Here is an 18832-nt window from a genome sequence, read left to right as displayed (position 1 = left end):
TCAACCAACTGCATTAGGGATTCACAAATCTAGCTGGAACCAAGTCAGAGCAATTCAGGTTAGTCACAACATCAGGCCTCCATATCATGCAGGTTTTAGACCCGCTTAAAATGTTTTAGAGTACATAGAGGTAATAATCATAAGAACATAAGTTCGGCCTTACTGGTCAACCCAAAGGCCTCAGCTGCCTCCCAAGTTGGGGTAGGCAGCAGCTCCTGTTTCAAAGGAAAGCTTCTTGATTTGAAGAATACCCCAAATATTCTCTAGAACATATATGTTTCATTTACTTATATCAATGTCTGTCTCCCCCTCTAAACTGTAAGCTCGTTGTGGGCAGGGAATGTGTCTGTTTACTGTTATAGGGTACCTTCTCAAGTGCTTAGTACAGTGCTTTGCATACCACAAGCGCTCAATAAATACGACTGAATGAATGAACGCATACTCTGATATGTTTTCTCTTTTCAGCCACTTCAGTTTCTCCCAGTTGGAGGGCTTCTTGGAGGTTTGTTTTTGTCTGGATAAGGCTCTCCTGGAGCAGACGCAGTTCCTCCTTTTTCTCTCCCAGTTGTCTCCCCAAGGTCCTGTCCTGCTGCTGCAGAGCTGCTTTCTACATTGAAGAAAAGGGAGAAAATGGAGTTTAAAGGTTTTGACATCTAAGCCAGGAGAACACAAACTTCAAGATGAGTGTCTTTAAGTCAGTCCCCACCTGAACTAAGTTAACATATTTTCTGCAACTAAAAAGATCAGCGATCACCTATGGGAAATACTTTTTCTATTACCACTTTATCTGTTTCATTCCTATTTTCTAGAAATTGCATCATCCTGTCCCTATAATTAGAAATAGTTGGCTTTTTGGTTTGTTCTTTTTTTTTTTTTTAAACTTGGTGCCCTGATAGTAGTTCTTTCTGGATGCCCATACAACAACATTGTTCATATTCTAACCCAATTTTGCTTGGTTAAAGCTATGCTTATTTTTTACCTGGCTATGATACATAGACATGAATGGAAGAACTCCCAACACCTCAAATGAAATCTTGCCAGATAGTCATTATTATAATAATCATCATTATCATCTTTATCATCAATGGTATTTATGGAGTACTTATTGTGTGCAGAACACTATACCAAGCACTTGGAAGAGTCCTTCAGAGATGGTAGACATGTTCCCTGCCCACAATGAGCTCACAGACTTGAAGGGGAGACACACTAATATAATTTGTAAGCAGTTTCATTAAAAATGCTTTTCAATAAAATTATTTTGTAATAGAAGCTATTTCTTCTGAGCCCAACTGAATGGTCAGTAAAGTTGAAGTAATTTCCATTTTGGGATTCAGACTGCTGAATGGGGAGAGGAATCATTTTTCTTCTTTCCAAGTGACTATGCAACTCACCTGATGAGCCAGGATTTTGTTTTGGTTGGCTTTCCACAAACCTCCCTGAATTTCACCTAATCAATCAATCATATTTATAGAACCCTTATGTGCAGAGCACTGTACTAAGCACTTGGAAGGGCACAATTATAACAGTTGGTAGACATGTTCTTTGTTCACAATGAGCTTAAAGTCTAGAGGAGAAAAAGACCCTATACCCTTTTACTTCATCTGCCTTTTTGGGAACCCAAACCCTGTGGTTGCCAAGGGAAATCAGTTCATTTTATCTTGTGGAGACTATACAACTCCAAAACAATGCAAATTCTATTTTCTAAATTCTCTTTAAAGAGCAGACCTGATTTTTCAAACTTTCCAGCTCCACCTTTTTGTCTTGAAGGAGATGTTCAGATTCTTTAAGGATCTGGAGATGGTGATCCTCACTCCCTTCAGCAACTTCTATGTCACTGTGCAATTTTTGAAGCCTGTAAGAGTACAATTAGGATTAAAATTTGTGCCCCCAAAGATCGTCCTTCTCTATATAATAACAGAGATACCTTTCCATTCACAATCAGAATACTGACCCGCCTGTTAGTTTTCCTATCTTCTGGCCTAAATATTGGAATTCTGAATCTCTTGTTGACACTAGTTTGTTGATTTCCTTCAAGATTTCTTCTTGTTCAAGCTTGTGCTGCTCTAAATCTCTTGCATCTGCCTGGAGCAATCTGAAACACATTCCATTACACATCATAGAGCAGTATGCTCCTGTCATGCAAAAAAGCTTTTCTTCATTTCACTCTTTAAGACTGGGGCTGACATATTCCAAGTACCTTAACTGCTGATCTGCTTTCACCAGCTTAACAGCAGTCTCCTGAGCTCTTCTCTCTAATTCCTCGGCATCTGTTTCAGTTCGTGACAAGCGCCTCTTGGCTTCACTGTACTTTTGAATCGTTTCTTTGGTCTAAAAATAAAGCACCGTTGATAACAATTCCCATCGACCTGTAGTGGAAAGGAGGGGCTTTTGGCTGGCTGTCAGCTTCCCTCTTCCAAGAGTCCTTCATTGTGCTGGTTCCTTCCATGCCCCTAGCATTACTAACTGGGAGAAGTGGGAAGAAAGGAATGGGGATATGGAGGAGACAGAATAGAAGGTTTCACCCTGCCACTGCCAATATCTGGGGTTGTCTGCCCTGCAGCTGCTGGCTCTTGCCCTTGATACCTCTGAGCTCACTTCTGGCCACTCTGATGCAGCCTTATCCAAGTTAAGAAGTGTCCCAGTCAGGACATCCCGCCGCCCATAAGGGTCCCTCAGGGCCTATAGCCCAGGGGCGGTGGCATCTCTGCCTACTCCAATGAGAGTTCTGCCATGACATTAAAACCCATGAGAGACAATGAATTCATTTGCAATCTTCCTTTATATGCTTTCCTGGACTCTGGATATGATCACGTCTCCCTTAAATTGAAATCCACTGTTTCTAACGAATAGTTTGATTACAGTATTTTTCTTTTGAAGCAATCAGTTTAAAAATAAATGTTAGAATAGGCTGATTGAAAATCATAATTCTTGCTTTGACCCTGAAGGTCAATAAATTTATATTCGGTTGCCTCAGTCTGGCCAAGGGCTTCCAAAGATGTCCTACAGAAAATGTGATGAAATCCCCCAAGTTTATGACTATTAGTAAAATGAACTGGTAAAGTTCATTAGTCTCAGAGGTGCAAAGGATAGCCTTTTCTTAGATAAGCAGAATGCAAACAAGGCAGGGCTTTCCTTCCCAACAAAGTTAACAGTTTGGGTTATGACAGGGAAGAAATCTTTGTTCAGTCTAGACTAGCCAAATGGCTTCATATAGCTCAAAACCTTTTCTATTTGTAGCAGTATAAACCGTCTGGGTAACTTTCTCAGCCTAGCAGTTCAAATTTCTTAGCAGTTTAAGATGTTTTCCAGAAACTTTCCTCTCCCATATTCACGGCAAGGTTGGGTGAAATTGTCTAATTTCATTGCTAGTCATATGAACATTCAATGAAAGCTACGAAAAAGAAATGGCTGCAACTGACAAACTTCTTTTATACCTTCATATTCAGAACTATGGGAAAAGAGCAACTCCCTTAAGAACTGGCCCCCAAACAAACAGATTTACCTTCTCTCGTGAGTGGGCAAGTTCATTTTCAGCCTCAGCCAGAAGTCGATCGGCTTCCCTGAGCTCAGCCCGGCGCTTCAGAAGAGTCTTTTCAATGCATTCAATTTCATCTATAATATCTTCATGGTGTTTCAGAGACCTTTCTATTTTTAGTTCTTTAATAAGACCGTCCATGTGTCCTTCAATAAAATCCCTGAAAAAATTCACAAAAATTGAACATTGAACTCCTGGCCATTATGTTACTTAATCTAATACAGTGAGACCGTGGATGAATTCTTAATGAATTCACCTTTTTAAACTTCAAAACATTTAGTGAATGGCTACACCCCTGTTGATCGCTATCAGTGATAATAAAGTAACAATAATACCATTTTTCTTGAACCAACTGCACGTTCTGGAAGTCTTACTTGCGCTTGTTCTGTTTTTGGATTCTCTTATGCAAGTTTGCTACTTCATACTCTAACTCTTCCCTTTCACGCAAAAGATCTTCAATGTTTTGATGGAGCTCTTCCATTCCTCTAATCGACTGCTCCTTCTTAGACACTCTTGCCCATTTATCTGTCTTTCTCCGAGATTCTAAGTGATGCACAAGGTCTTCCAGTCTAGAAATCTCATTCTCCTGAACAAAAATGAAAGCACAAGTTACTGCAAAGAAACAGAAGAGAACACCAGAAATACATCAAGAGATTTCTCAGGGATACTATAAATATTGTATTAAATAATGGGGGCAAAACATATCAAAATCATATTTTGCAGTGGTTTTGCTTCAACTGAAGTTACCCATTAAAATGTCTTCTATCTTTAAAATCAATTGATCAGTAGTATTTATTGAGCGCTTACTGTGCGCAGAGCACTTTACTAAGAGCTTGGGAGAGTACAACAAAGTTGGTGGACACATTCCCTGCCCACAACAAGTAAGTAGTTGGAAAGCTAGTATCTTACATGTCTCTTACAGGTACAGATCTAGAGCAAGAAATGCACATATTCTACTGAATCCTAGCCCTCAAAAATGTCTCAGCATTTGACTGTCACAGTGTGGCTTAGTGGAAAGAGTACGGGCTTGGGAGTCAGAGGACATGGGTTCTAATACCAGCTCTGCCACTGGTCTGCTGTGTGACCTTGGCCAAGCCACTTAACTTCTCTGTGCCTCAGTTACCTCATCTATCAAATTGGGATTAAAAGTGTGAGCCCTATATGGGACAACCTGGTTACCCTGAATCCACCCAGCGCTTAGAAGAGGGCTTGGCACATACTAAGCGCTTAACAAATATCACATTTTTATTATTATTAAATGCCCCACCAAATAAATTTAGTCTTGGTACTACTGAACATCTTGAAGACCCAGAAAGGCATTAAAATATGATGCAGACTCCTATGACTGTCCTCCTTAAGTGAAGGGAGAAAATGGACTGTTGCTTGGATCAGGATTAGTGAGGGGCCCAGGACTCCCCCTTCCAAGTATAGTGTTTAGCTACTTACTTTTGCCTAATTGTTTTGGATTGTTGACCCTGTTACCTACTGTTTGTAATTTACTATCCTTTTCTGTATCTGTTTTTCCCCACTTAGATGATAAGCTCCTGTTTGAGGTTTCTGATTTAATTACCCTGTATTCACCCTGGAACTTAGCACACAGTAAGTGCTTAATAAATGCCTAAAATCTTTTGTGTTCCTGGGATACAAGCACGATCAGATTTAAAAGGAGAGAGAAGAACATGTCTCAGAGTACAAGGATGATACCCTATAATTTTATGCTGGGACCCAAAGGAAAGCCCTCTAGACTGTAAACTCATTGTGGGCAGGGAATGTGGTGTTATATTGTTATACTGTACTCTCCCAAGTGCTTAGCCCAGTGCTCTGCACACAGTAAACACTCAGTAAATGACTGACAAATGGCATTTTGGAATGAGTCCGTGGATGAAGTTGGGCACTTGCTGCTGCTCTACCCCACATCTGATCTTTCTATGCACCCAAAAGGATCAATCATTCAGTAGTATTTACTGAGCATTTACTCTGTGCAGTACTCTGTACTGAGCACCACTAAAACAGAGTGGGCAGACTTGATCCCTGACCTCAAAGAGCTTACAATCTAATGGAGGGCACAGAGAAGCAGTGTGGCTCAGTGGAAAGAGCCTGGGCTTTGAAGTCAGAGGTCATGGGTTCAAATCCCGGGCTCTGCCACCTGTCGGCTGTGTGACTGTGGGCAAGTCACTTCACTTCTCTGGGCCTCAGTTCCCTCATCTGTAAAATGGGGATGAAGACTGTGAGCCCCACGTGGGACAACCTGATTCCCCTGTGTCTACCCCAGCGCTTAGAACAGTGCTCGGCACATAGTAAGCGCTTAACAAATACCAACATTATTATTATTATGTTAAAATACGTTGCAGGTAGGGGAAGCAGCAGAGTATAGGGATATGTACATAAGTACTGTGGGGGTGGGATGAGTATCAAAGTGCTTAAGTTCAGACTCAAGTTCAGAGGCAACACAGGGGGATGCCAAATAGGGTGGGGAAATGAGGGATGGTAAGGGAGCAGGTAGCCAACCCGATGTGTTTATGATAACGCTCACACATAGCCCTTGAAATCTCATACTAGGAAAACAGAAGGTTACTTAGATAAGAACCGAAAAAATCAAACTGCAGGAACCAAAAGGCAAAGGAGTTCAAGCACCCTGCCATTTTCCAATTATACGGTAATGAGAATTTTTTTGACTCAATGCCTCTTTCTTACCAAGTTATGATGTTCAGGAACATTGCAGTGAAGCACTCCCACTGGGATGAGAGGGACGGAAAAGTTAGGTGGGGGAGGGCCGTAAACAATGTGGGCCCCAGCAGGAGGGGGGCCATAAATAACAGTTCCTGGAGCATGTGGTCTGCCACTGGCTGGCACAGGAGGAGGAGGAGGACCATAAATTACAGTTCCCTGGGGGACAGGGGCCCCATCTGGAAGGACGGTGTAAATAACGGAACCAGAAGGAGGCACAAAGGGAGGCTCGACCGGAACATCCGATTCGCTCTCTGCCCCGCTATCTTCTCCGCTGCCTCTATCTTGAAAAAATGAAACGGAGAAAAGAGAAATCAAAACCATTTCTGCTTAACAGGTGAGCTGTGCTGTTTCAGCACACAGGCCACAGGGAAAGTACTTATTGAGTAAAGATTTTTCAAAGACAAATGTAGCTTTTTTTTTTAATTCTTCATTTTGGTGCAGTTTTTCAATCATAAGTGCTTATATGACAATCTGCTTACCTCTACTATAATGAGATCTCTGTAGTCCTTTTCTGACTGGTGAATAAATCCAACATCCTTCTGCAGGAAGGGGCCTTGCGGTTTTCTTTTGCCTGCCTCGAGCAGACTCTTCTCTAGCAGGGGTGGAGGCTGTGTACTTCAATCCAACTCCAGAATCTTTGGTACTGTGAGAACTGGGACTGGAAACCTAAGTATGATGAAATATCAACACCGCGGCATTCACTGAAAATGCAAACTAAGATTTAGCTCTTCGCAGGTGTGAACCTGATGAAATAATTATAGTTTTGGGGGTTGGGATAGCTGCAAAGTTGTTGCTTTCCTATGACTACAATTCAGACTGTTGAGCTGTTGTGTTGCCACCTATGAGAAGAAATTACCTTTAGGACACAGAATATGGTAGGTTCTTCATGATGTTTCCAATCCCATTAACTCAAAACTCATATTTGCTAAACCATTATCACTGTGGACATTTTGGTCGTCAGTGACTTTGAAATGCATATAAGGAATAACGTTTCATGACTGAAGCATTAAGGACATTTCAGCCCCTAACCAGCCCCCCAAAAAAGTGAGAGAACACATCTTACTTGGTGCAAATAATAATAATAATGGTATTTGTTAAGCACTCACTATGTGCCAAGCACTGTTCTAAGCACTGGGGCAGATACAAGGTAGTCATTGTTGTCCCATGTGGGGCTCACAGTCTCAATCCCCATTTTACAGATGAGGTACCTGAGGTATGGAAAAATTAAGTGGCTTGCCCAAGGTCACACAGCAGACAAGTGGTGGAGCTGGGATTAGAACCCACGTCCTCTGACTTCCAAGCCCGAGCTCTTGCCACTAAGCTACGCTGCTTCAAACAAAAAGCAGGTGAGCAATTTACCAGTTGAAACTGGGGTCAACACACCCTTGAACAATAAGAATTTCCATCAATAATAAAAACTCAACCCTACAAAAAAAATTGACCAGGTAACTCTTGGGAAAAAAAGTCACCCTATACTTTGTGAGAGAATAGGACCCTGCCTTAGTAAAGCCAGTTTGGAAACTAAAGAGAATCTTGGAGACTGCCCAGGAATGGACCAGTACTGGAATAAGCATCTTATCACTGAGTCTGCTAGGAATCATCTAGAATAAGGATTTAAAGGATTCAGGTAGCCTTGTGCATCCCATGCAAAGTCCTCATTTTTCCCTTTAATTATAGAAAGCTGCCCATTTGTGAGAAAGTTCATTTATGTAGAGCATTAAAAATAAACTTGGTTACATGGTTCCCACTGCTTAGAAACCCTATAAGAATTAAGAGGGCCCATAATTACTTTTCTCAAATAAAATTCAGGGTTACCGCTCCACCCTCCCCCAGTTGATGCTAAATTTTCCCTACTTTAGATGATGATGATGGTGGCATAAAGTACCAATATCCTCTTCTTCTGAAAGGATCTGCTATGCTGGTGATATAGTCATTCTGGTGAGAAAGGACACTTCGGAGGGTTGCAATTTCATCCAATAAGTTCTCTATTCCTCCTTTGGTATCTACGAAGAAATGATATCTTCCAAACTTAGTGTGCAAATCATAACAGCTTACTCTCTATGAAAACTTTTATGACCTCAGTATACTGCTTGCTTTTAGTCTTATGCTTGCGAGGTGCTATGTATGTTATTGAAACTCAGGGATATATTTACAAGAAAATAGTCTCTGGTTTCATTGAAATATTTTAAACAATTACCTGGAATGTCAGGAAAAGAAGCAATGTGATAGGTCTTATCAAAGAACATAGGAACAAGTAACAAATCTTTACAATGATCTCAGAAATAGTTTTTCAATATTTCCCTATTTCCAAAGACAACTTTGGATAACTATAGGCTAAAATGGAAGTTCCTGGATCCCTGGAGTTCAGGCTCAGTGACGCTAGTTTACTGAGGAAATGTGGTACACTCCCAGGAGGCTCAAGGGCAGGTCAAAGACTTATTGAAGGAACATCTACTCTAAAAATTTCTTCATCTCCCACTCACTTCTGCATCACTCTGACTTGCTCCCTTTGTTCCCCAGTCCCAGCCTCATAGCACTTTTATGAACATATCTGTAATTTTATTTATTTGTATTGATGTCTGTCTCCCCCAACAGGACTGTAAGCTCATTGTGAGCAGGGAATGTCACTGTTTATTATTGCACTGAACTTTCCCAAGCTCTTAGTACAGTGCTCTGCAAACAATAAGCACTCAATAAATAAGATTGAATGAATGAATGAATGACAGGGAGCTGCTGTTCCTTTTTCCCTATATTTTCCCCCTAGACTGGAAACCTGTGGGCAGGAATCATGTCTACCAACAATACAGTACTCAATAAAGTGCTCAAAAAATACAACTGAGAGCCCAAGGCTCTGGGATAATGTGTTCTGACAGTTCAGAGGTAGTGCTAATGTAGAGGGCACTGGCATAGATTTGGGGTAGGAAAGAATGGGGTATGGAGGAGGGAACAGGGAAAAAGTGAAGAAGTTTAAAAAGAGGAAAGAAGTGAGCAAGGTGGGTTGTGGAAAGGAGACAGAGAAAGAAAAAAGAAAAGAAAGGAATTACAAAATGGGGAGATGGAGAGGTACTGAGAGAAGTGGAGAGAGAGACCAGGAGGAGGAAGAGCAGGAGAGCCAGGGTAAAGGGGAAATAAAGATCAGGAAATGGAGGGCAATGTAGTAAGGCAACTGAAGGAAGACAGGAAAGACCAAGGGTTATAGAGAAAGAAAAGCACAAAAAAGGGAGATGGATGAGAGAAAATGGACAGTGAGGACTGGGAATGAAGATAGGCACATAAGACACCCCACTCTCAGCCCCACAGCACTTATGTACACACCTGTAATTTAATGTCTGTCTCCCTCCCTAGATTCTAAACTCCTTGTGGGTAGGAAACAACATGTTTACCAACACTTTTATTTTATACTCTCCCTAGTGCTTAGTAAAGTACTATGCCCACAGTAAGTGTTCAATAAATATGATTGATGTCATTTGGGAAGACCTGTTTTTATCTAAAACCCCAGTGACAATAAGGCCTAAAATTATCTATAGTTTAAACCTACCTCCATTTCCTTTTTCTGAGAATTTTTTGATATGGAAAGAACATTAGCATAGTTTATTCCTATTCCTAACATAAGGACCTTTTTGGATATATCTGGTCTGTTTTTCTAAACTAGCACTAATACCCTTTCTTTGCCCAGTTTAGATAATGGACTTTCTCCCTTGATCTTTTCCCACCTAATCTCTGTGTTCCTGTACTAAGACCTTGGGAGAGTACAATACAACTGTTGGTAGACACATTCCCTGCCCGTGCTGATGTTCTTTCCACGTCCAAAAATTCCCAGAAAAAGGGAAAGAGGTAGGTTTAATGTATACATAATTTTAGTCCTTACTGTCATTGGAGATTTGATAAAAATAAGTCTTCCCAACTGAACAATATGCACTAAGACATTTCCTTGCTCCCTTTTTTCCTCTTTGTAATTCTCTTCTCTTTTCCTTTCCTATTCCCTTAACCTTTTCCCCTATTTTTGTTCCCCTCCTCACCCTCCTCCATAGCCCCATTCTATCCTACTCCAAATCTATGCCAGTGCCTTCCACATCTGCACTGTCTCTAAGCTGTATCCAGAACACACTACCCCAATGCCTTTGGGTTCAATGTCAATCAATCAATTGAATTTACTGAACTTAGCATCTAGAGAGGGAGACAGACATTAAAATAAATTATGGGTATTGGACTTGAGTGCTGTAAGGCTGAGAGGAGTTTGTCTTCTGTGTTCTTCTCATCCCCTTAAGGGGAGTGGGGGAATATGGAAAATAGAAGGGAACCCAGTACTGCTCCTTAAGTGAGCACTTACTATGTGCAGAGTACTGTACTAAGCACTCAGGAGAGTACAATACAACAGAAATAGAAGACATGTTCCTTGGCCATAAGAAGCTTACAGTCTAAAGACATGTGGCAAACTCAGAACAGTGATTACAGAGGTGGTGATAAGATTCCAAACAGACTTTATTTATATGCAAAGTTCCCTTGGTGTCACTAGCCCAGAACAGGATGAGCAAACTGAAGTGTTTTGCAAAGAGATTCATTCATTCATTCAATCGCATTTACTGAGCACTTCCTGTGTGCAGAGCACTGTACAGAGCACTTGGAAAGTACAATTCAGCAACAGGTAGAGATAATCCCTACCCAAGAGATCATCTAATTGAAAGAAGGTGGCAAGGAAGGGAAGGCAGTTGTCAAGGGGAACCCTGGAATGGTCAATAAAAAAATTAAAATAGATATTTTACCTGATCTTGTGTGGTCTAGTACATTCCTTAGTCGTTCGATCTCTGCCCTTTGTCTTTTCATGGTCTGATTTAACTGATCAATATCCAGCATTTGGGTGTTTGACACAAATGTACAAGCATCTGCTTTCTCCAGCTCAACTTGAAACTATTGAAACAATGAAAAAGGCCCAATAAAATCCCCACAAATAGCATTTGGCCTTGTAAATAAATAATATTCAGAATTAGCTGAACTTCAGGAAACATTCTGGGAATTTCAACAATGGTCTGGCTCCTCCTCCCATGTTTCCTCTTTTTGTTAGCCCAACATGCTTATCTGTTCTGTTCATTCTAATCTCATCAACTCTCTTCTTAGATCCTCTGTGCCCCCCCCCCCCCCTTCCTGTACCTACCTGTGTCTTCTGATTGCACTACTTCTGTCCCTCATCTCCACTCTCTAACACCTTCTAATACATTCTCCTTTTTACTATTCCTTTCCCCATATCCTCCTTTTTGGCCCTCCTTTTTCCCCTCTTCTCTCCTACATACTCTTTTAAAGTCTTTTTCTCTACATTCTCTATCTCTCTCCTTTAAGATCCCTTACCTCCCCCCCTTCCAATCACACTCTTTTTATCCATTCATTTCACATTAACCACCATCTCCTGGTCTCCTCCTCCCCCACATCTTCCTGAGTTTCCTCCAGGATTGAAATGGAACTATGCTTCTCCTCCCCAGAGCATTTTGAGCAGGATGGACATCGAGAGCCAATCCCTGGAGAGGGAAAGAGACTAGAGGTAGAGCCAAGATGGTGGCTACACAGGATGAGGAAGATGACATCACGACCATGTTTCCTGTCCTCACAGGGCAGCAGAGGCTTAGGATGAGTGAAGGCTGTTGGACCAGGATCTGCAACCATGGCCCCAGTTTGGGGTAAAGGTGGTAAGGAGAACAGCGACGGACGAGATCGGGAGATCCTTGCTGAGAGTAGTGGAGTTGTCCTGTGGGGACATGCCCTGCCATGGGGACATGGAAGCTGAATGCAGTCTCTTAGGGGATTCCCTGATTGTCTGGACAGAATGGACTAGGATGAGCAACTGGGTAGACAGTTCCTCTTCCCGAGGGTTAGAGGAAGAGACGAGAGGACCCCAGCTTTTGGTGAGCACCAGTGGTGGACAAGGAAAAGGCGTTCCTCCTTTTGTACCTTTTGCTGCCTTATCTTCCCTTTGTACTCCCCTTTCTCTTCCCCCAAACCTCTTCTACTCCTGCCCATAAGCTCAAATGAAAAACTGGCACCACTGGATGTCAAGCCTCAAGAAACACTTTAGAATTTTAAGTGAAAGCCTTGCTTCCAGTTCTTCAACATCATCATCGTCAGTCACAATGGCATTTATTAAGTTCATGGATGAGAAAGCTTTTCCGATCTCTTGGGGAAGCAGCACGGCTTAGTGGAAAGAGCCCAGGTTTGGGAGTCATAGGTCATGGGTTCTAATCCTGGCTTCTCCACTTGTCCGCCGTGGGACCTTGGGCAAGTCACTTAACTTCTCTGTGCCTCAGTTACCTCATCCGCAAAATGGAGATTAAAAATGTGAGCCCCACGTGGGACAACTTGATGACCTTGTATCTACCCCAGCATTTAGAACACTGCTTGGCACATAGTAAGTGCTTAACAAATACCATAATAATAATCTCTTACCTATCCTTCATACCATTCAAATCAGACTAAATTAAAAACCCTGAGAAATTTGGAAACGACTTCCTCACAAAGCTTAGTGTTTGTTTTTTTTCCAGCAAAGAAAAAGACTGAACAACCCACTGATTTACCTGCTCTTCTTTTTCTTTTAGCAGACTTTGTAGCAGGTCTATCTCTGCTTCTGCTCTGGTAAGATCTTGGGCTGCCCGGGCTGCCTGCCTACTGAACTTTTCAGTCTCCTGCAATTGCTACAGGGAAAAGGCAAAGCTTTAGAAACAGTGTGTGTTATTATGAATCACAAAGTTTAAATTTACTACTGGTATTTAGAAACTAGGCAAAAAGTTTAGTTTGTTATGAGGCTCTACTGGCTCATAGCTTTTACATATCTTTTCCAGGTGGGCACAACATAAAAATGTGTCAATACATTTGCTCATATACAAAATACCTGCCTAGAAGATTAGGGTTATGGCACTAATGCATATTTTAAATACAACATTTCAATGAGAAGCAGCATGGTCTAGTGGATAGAGCACAGGCCTGAGAGTCAGAAGGACCTGGTTCTAATCCCATCTCTCCCACGTCTCTACTGTGTGACCTTAGGCAAGTCACTTAACTTCCTGGGCCTCAGTTACCTCATCTGGAAAATAGGGAATAAGACTGTGAGCCCCATGTGGGACAGGGACTGTGTTCAACCTAAGTTAATATATAACCCAGCACTTAGTACAGTGTCTGGCACATAGTAAGTGCTTAATAAATGCCATTAAAAAAATCAATGGTATTTATTGAGCACTTACTGTGTTCACAGCACTGTGCTAAGTGCTTGGGAGAATATAATACAATAGAGATGGCAGCCACAATCTCCGCTCTTAAGGAACTTACACACTAGAGGGGGAGACAGGCATTAAAATAAATTACAGAGAAGGGAAATGACAGAGTATAAAGATATGAACATAAGGGCTGTGGGACTGGGGTGAGTATCAAAGTAGGCTATATAAACCCAAAGGCATAGGAGATGCCGAGAAGAAGATGAATAGGGAAAGTGGCAGGAGGAAATGTGAGGCTGCAGGGAAGGAGATCGGGGCTAGAGATTTGGGAATCATCGACATAGAAATGGGAGTTGAAGCCATGGGAGTGATTGAGTTCTCCAAGGGAGTGGGTGTAGGAGGAGAACGGAAGGGGACCCAGAACTGAGCTTTGGGAGAGTCCCATAGTTAGGAGGTGGGAGGCAGAGGAGGAGGCAGCAAAAGAGACTGAGAAGGAGCAGCCAGAGAGATAAAGAGGAAAACTTGGAGAGGACAGGGTCAGTGAAGCCAAGCTAGAGAGTTTTTCCTGGCAAAAGGGGTGGGCCAGTGTCAAAAGGCAGCTGAAAGGTCAAGGGGGATTAAGAGGGAGTAGAGGTCACTGGACATCACTGGTGACCTTAGCGAGGGCAATTTCCGTGGAGAAGAGGAGCAGAAGCCAGTGCGACACAGATACAAGTACAGACGTGGCTCAGTGGAAAGAGCCCGGGCTTGGGAGTTAGAGGTCATGAGTTCAAATCCTGGCTCTGCCACTTGTCAGCTGTATGACTGTGGACAAGTCACTTAACTTCTTCCATGCCTCAGTTACCTCATCTGTAAAATGGGGATTAAGACTTTGAGCCTCACGTGGGTCAACCTGATTACTCGGTATCTACCCCAGCACTTAGAATAGTGCTCTGCACATAGTAAGCGCTTAAGAAATACCAACTTTATTATTATTATATGGAGGGGAGGAAGTAGAGGCCACAGGGCTGAACAACTCACTAAAGGAATTTGCTTCTATAGATAAATTTCAGCCCAAAATTGACACCTCTGTATTTCAGGGGTTTATAGACATGAGCATATTCTCCTTATAAATGTATGTAATGCAAGTGTTAACCAATCTTTACTGTGAACATCAGCCAAGCCAGGACTCACCTCGGCACGCTCCTGGTTCATCTTGAGAACTGTTCCATGAAGTGACTTGAGCTGATCTTTGGCAATAGTGAGCTCGGCAGTTGCTAATTTATCAGAAGCGGCCATTGCTTTCTTTAAGTCCTTCAGCTCTTTATCCAGACCAAGAAACTGCTTTTGGGCCTTGGCATCTTCTAACTTTTTCTAAAGTAAAAGGAAACAGGTGAGTCACCTATTAGAAACTGATGAAAGATCATCAAACCCATCAATGGTGATAATGTCAATCCAGCTGCAAACCCCACCCCTCCCCGGAACAGTGAGAGGATACAGAAGCTGCTTCATTCATTCAATAGTATTTATTGAGCGCTTACTATGTGCAGAGCACTGTACTAAGTGCTTGGAATGTACAAATTGGTGACAGATGGAGACAGTCCTGCCCTTTGACGGGCTTAAAGTCTAATCATATTTCTTAAATGCTTCATCTGCACCACAAGCTGTTCTAAGCACTGGGGCAGGTTTATCAGGTTGGACACAGCCCTGGTCCCACATGGGGCTCGCAGTCTAAATTGGAGGGAGGAAGATTTAATCCTCATTTTACATATGAGGTAACTGAGGCACAGAGAAGTTAGGTGACTTGCCAGTCATCCATCACCCCTCAGTCTCACTCTTGAATGCCAACGACCACCTGCCCATCCCAGAAAGACTGAGGCTGCAAGTCCCATGGAAAGCAAAGCAGTGTGGCCTAGTGGAAAGAGCCCAGGTCTGGGAGTAAGAGGACCTGGGTCCTAATCCCAGCTTCACCATTTATCTTTTGCATGACCATGGGCAAGTCACCTAACTTCTCTGTGCCTCAGTTACCTCATACGTAAAATGGGGATTAAATCTTCCTCCCTCCAATTTAGACTGCGAGCTCCAGGTGGGACCAGGGCTGTGTCCAACCTGATAAACCTGCCCCAGTGCTTAGAACAGCGTGTGGCACAGAGGAAGCATTTAAGAAATATGATTAAAAAACAAATACTCTCTCCACCCCACACCAGAAAGGAGCAGGAGATTTAAGGGAGGCAGATACTATGCCAGAAAACTACCATTCAACTATCTTCCAAGTAACCCACCCTGGGCAACTGGGTCCTCTCCAAGTTGCACGGAGACCACAGCCATTTACCATTCCCCGCACTGGAATGAAGCAGGGGTTCAGAAGTTGCCTTCTCAATTTATCACTTAATTTTGGCCTCCACATTTTTCCCTCCAGCTCTTCACACCCCATCTGTATCCCTGTTACTCTCTCCCCTACACCACCAAGCCCCCACCGCTTCTCTCACAATAAATACCCTCTCGCACCTCACTTCTGTCTCTTGAATTCCCACTTACTATCCTCTGCCCTCCCTTACCCAATCCCCAATCTCCATTCAGTATGGTAGAAGCAGCTTGGTGTAGTGGATAAAACATGGGCCTGGGAGTCAGGTCATGGGTTCTAAACCCGGCTCTGCTGCTTGTCTGCTTTGTGACTTTGGGCAAGTCACTTCACTTCTCTGTGCCTCAGTTACCTCATCTATAAAATGGGGATTAAGACTGTTGAGTCCCATGTGGGACAGGTACTGTGTCCAATCTGATTACCTTGTATGTGCCCCAGTGTTTAGAACAGTGCTTGGACATAGTAAGTGCTTAATAAATACCATAATGTGGTCTATGGAACCACGGCTCCATCATGGGTAAACCTCCTCATCTTTGACCTGTCTCTGTCTTTGACCTGTCTCTGGCCTAATCACTCTTTTACCTCTCCTTCACCGAGACTTGGCTCTCACCTGATGTCTCTTTCTCTCTCTCTTTCCCCTCTCTCCCGGCATTTTCTCCCACTCTCCCCATCTCGCAGGGAAAGGGAAATTCAAGTCTGTCATTTTTGCTCTATTTTACCCCCTCCTTCTCTTCCTTTGAATCCCGCACTTCTCTCCTCTATCACCCTTTACAGCTATCATTTGCAGTTATTTACCACCCTCTTAGTTCCATCTCTGCATTTCTTGCTGCTTTGGATGCCTTTCTCACTTTCTACTCTCACTCCCTTCTCCTACTCTGATCCTTGGGGACTCTAACTCCCACGCTGACGATACGTCTGTATCCTTTTGTTCAACTCTGCTGACTACTAGTTTCAGCCCACCTCAGCCACTCACCAACACGGCACATACCTCTAAACAATGGCTAATTCTAGCCTGACAAACTGATTTGCCACTCCCCAACAACAACTTTCTACTTTCTATCTGCCACTTCATCCACATTTTCTGACCCTCAAAATTTGGTCTCTTACATGACCTGCACAGGCTAGACCCATTCCACCTGGCCCAAGCTATCTCATTCCTCCTGAACCATTCTTAGAGATGAAAATAGCATGCTCAATTCTAGCTTCTCCACCAATCTGAAGTCCCTTACCCTAACATCCCTTCGTCACTCTTGCACCTCCAACCTTCCTGCCCTCAATCACTGCTGCAGTCCAATTCCACTGCTCCCACACCTTTGCGACTGAAAGCAACTGGGGGCGATCCAGGTTCTGAGACAACTTCTGCCAATACAAATTCACTGTTGTGCTAAAACACAGTGGTTTCCTGTTCAACTACTCTACTACTCCTCCCTAATTGAGCCTCATGCATGCAAACCCCACCAACTTCTTCAAACCTTCAATCTCCCTCCTGAAACCTTCAATCCCCACCACTGCCCTGTCTAATCCTGATGACCTCACCAACTACTTGTTTGTAAAAGTCAAAGCCATCAGGTGTTAACTTCCCTAAAATCCATTACCCCCCCAACACTCCAGTGCAGCTTGTCTTCCTCCTGCTTCCCAGCTGCTTAATGGGAGTTTTCCTGCCTTCTCTTTAAATCCATCCCCTCTCCTCGAGCCTCAAACCCAATCCCGTCTCATCTCCTAAAAATCACTTGCTCCTACTCTCTTTTCTGCCCTCACTGATGTTTTCAACTTCTCATTCTAGAGGAGCTCCTTCCATTCTGCTTTCAAATATGTTCACTCTAAAAAAGTCTTCCTTCAACCCCATGGCTCCCTCCAACTGCCTCCCTATCTCTCTGTTCCCATTTCTACCCAAATTCCTAGAATGCATAGGATATATCTGTCTTCATTTCTTCTCCATGACCCACTAAATAAGGCTTTCAACCCCTTCACTCCCCAGAGTCTGCATTCTCAAAAGTTTGTCACCAATGACCAGGAGTCCCAAGGGCTTGACTATATCCTGATTCTCCTTGACCTCTCAGCTGCTTTTAAACTATGGACCATTCCTTCCTCTTTGAAACACGATTTGGTCTCAGTTTTGCAGGAACACAGTACTAACATGGTTTCTCCTTCTATTTCTCTGAGCTCTTTTTCTCATTTTCTTTCATGGGCTCCACTTCTGTCTCAACAACTCATTGAGGGCATGTCACACAAAGCTGTGTTCTGAGACCCCTTCTCTTTATAATTGTGCTATTTGTTAAGCACTTACTGTGTACAAATCACTGTTCTAAGCATTGGGGTAAGTACAAGACAATTGGGTCCTACAAGGGGCTCACAGTCTAAGTAGGAAGGAGAACAGATATTGATCCCCCATTCTGCAGATGAGGGAACTGAGGCACAGAGAAATGCAAGTGCTTTGCCCAAGGTCACACAAGCAGGTGAATGGCGGAGCCGGGATTAGAACCCAGGTTCTCTGATTCCTAGGCCCGTGCTCTTTCCACTAGGCCATGCTGATTCTCACTCTACACTGCAGGGATATTTTCCCCAACTGTAAAATGGGGGTGAAATATCTGTTCTCCTTCTACTTAGACTGTGAGCCCTGGTGTATTTGGGTGCTCTATGAATACTAGTTTTCCTTTTCTTTCTCTATGTTACATAGTTTATAATTGTGAATTAGAGATTGCATAGAAAATCCTCAAACCAATTCCCTAGGTAGTAATGCTTAAAATAGATATTCTAACACAATAAAATTATATTAAAGGTAGAACAAGGAAATTAAAAGTCTGAAAAAGTCTTTTTCTACCTTATTTTCTAAATCTTCCAGTTGCATAAGAATCCGTTCCTTCTCCTCATCAGCTTCCTGAAGCTGCTGATCTGTGAGACCCTGGATTTCTTCCATACTCTTTAGGTTTTCTTGCAAGTGTTGGATTTCATTCTCCAGTTGCCGAATTCTGGCATCATGTTGTCTTTTATCTGATTGAATCTGCAGAAAAAAATACAGTTTCAATAAAGATT

General features: G+C 42.7%; 1 protein-coding gene across 6 annotated transcripts in view; it reads right to left on the bottom strand.

Annotated features, from left to right (window-relative positions):
- Positions 1–18832, bottom strand: part of CNTRL (centriolin) — a 75205-nt gene that overhangs the window by 16062 nt on the left and 40311 nt on the right. For all 6 annotated transcript variants that reach the window (XM_029062502.2, XM_029062505.2, XM_029062504.2 and 3 more), the window contains 13 exons: positions 18621–18800; positions 14632–14811; positions 12826–12942; positions 11029–11173; positions 8120–8268; positions 6745–6931; positions 6230–6546; positions 3910–4121; positions 3503–3695; positions 2198–2328; positions 1952–2092; positions 1726–1852; positions 443–607 (listed from right to left, as the gene is read on the bottom strand). In XM_029062502.2, coding sequence (XP_028918335.1) covers positions 443–607; positions 1726–1852; positions 1952–2092; positions 2198–2328; positions 3503–3695; positions 3910–4121; positions 6230–6546; positions 6745–6931; positions 8120–8268; positions 11029–11173; positions 12826–12942; positions 14632–14811; positions 18621–18800 — 2244 coding nt within the window. The remainder of the gene's footprint in view (positions 1–442; positions 608–1725; positions 1853–1951; positions 2093–2197; positions 2329–3502; positions 3696–3909; positions 4122–6229; positions 6547–6744; positions 6932–8119; positions 8269–11028; positions 11174–12825; positions 12943–14631; positions 14812–18620; positions 18801–18832) is intronic.

This window comes from Ornithorhynchus anatinus, chromosome 4 (genome assembly GCF_004115215.2).
Source record: "Ornithorhynchus anatinus isolate Pmale09 chromosome 4, mOrnAna1.pri.v4, whole genome shotgun sequence".
NCBI classification, from domain to species: domain Eukaryota; kingdom Metazoa; phylum Chordata; class Mammalia; order Monotremata; family Ornithorhynchidae; genus Ornithorhynchus; species Ornithorhynchus anatinus.
Note: the sequence above shows the minus strand (reverse complement) of the source record. Positions and strands in the feature narration are given on the sequence as shown.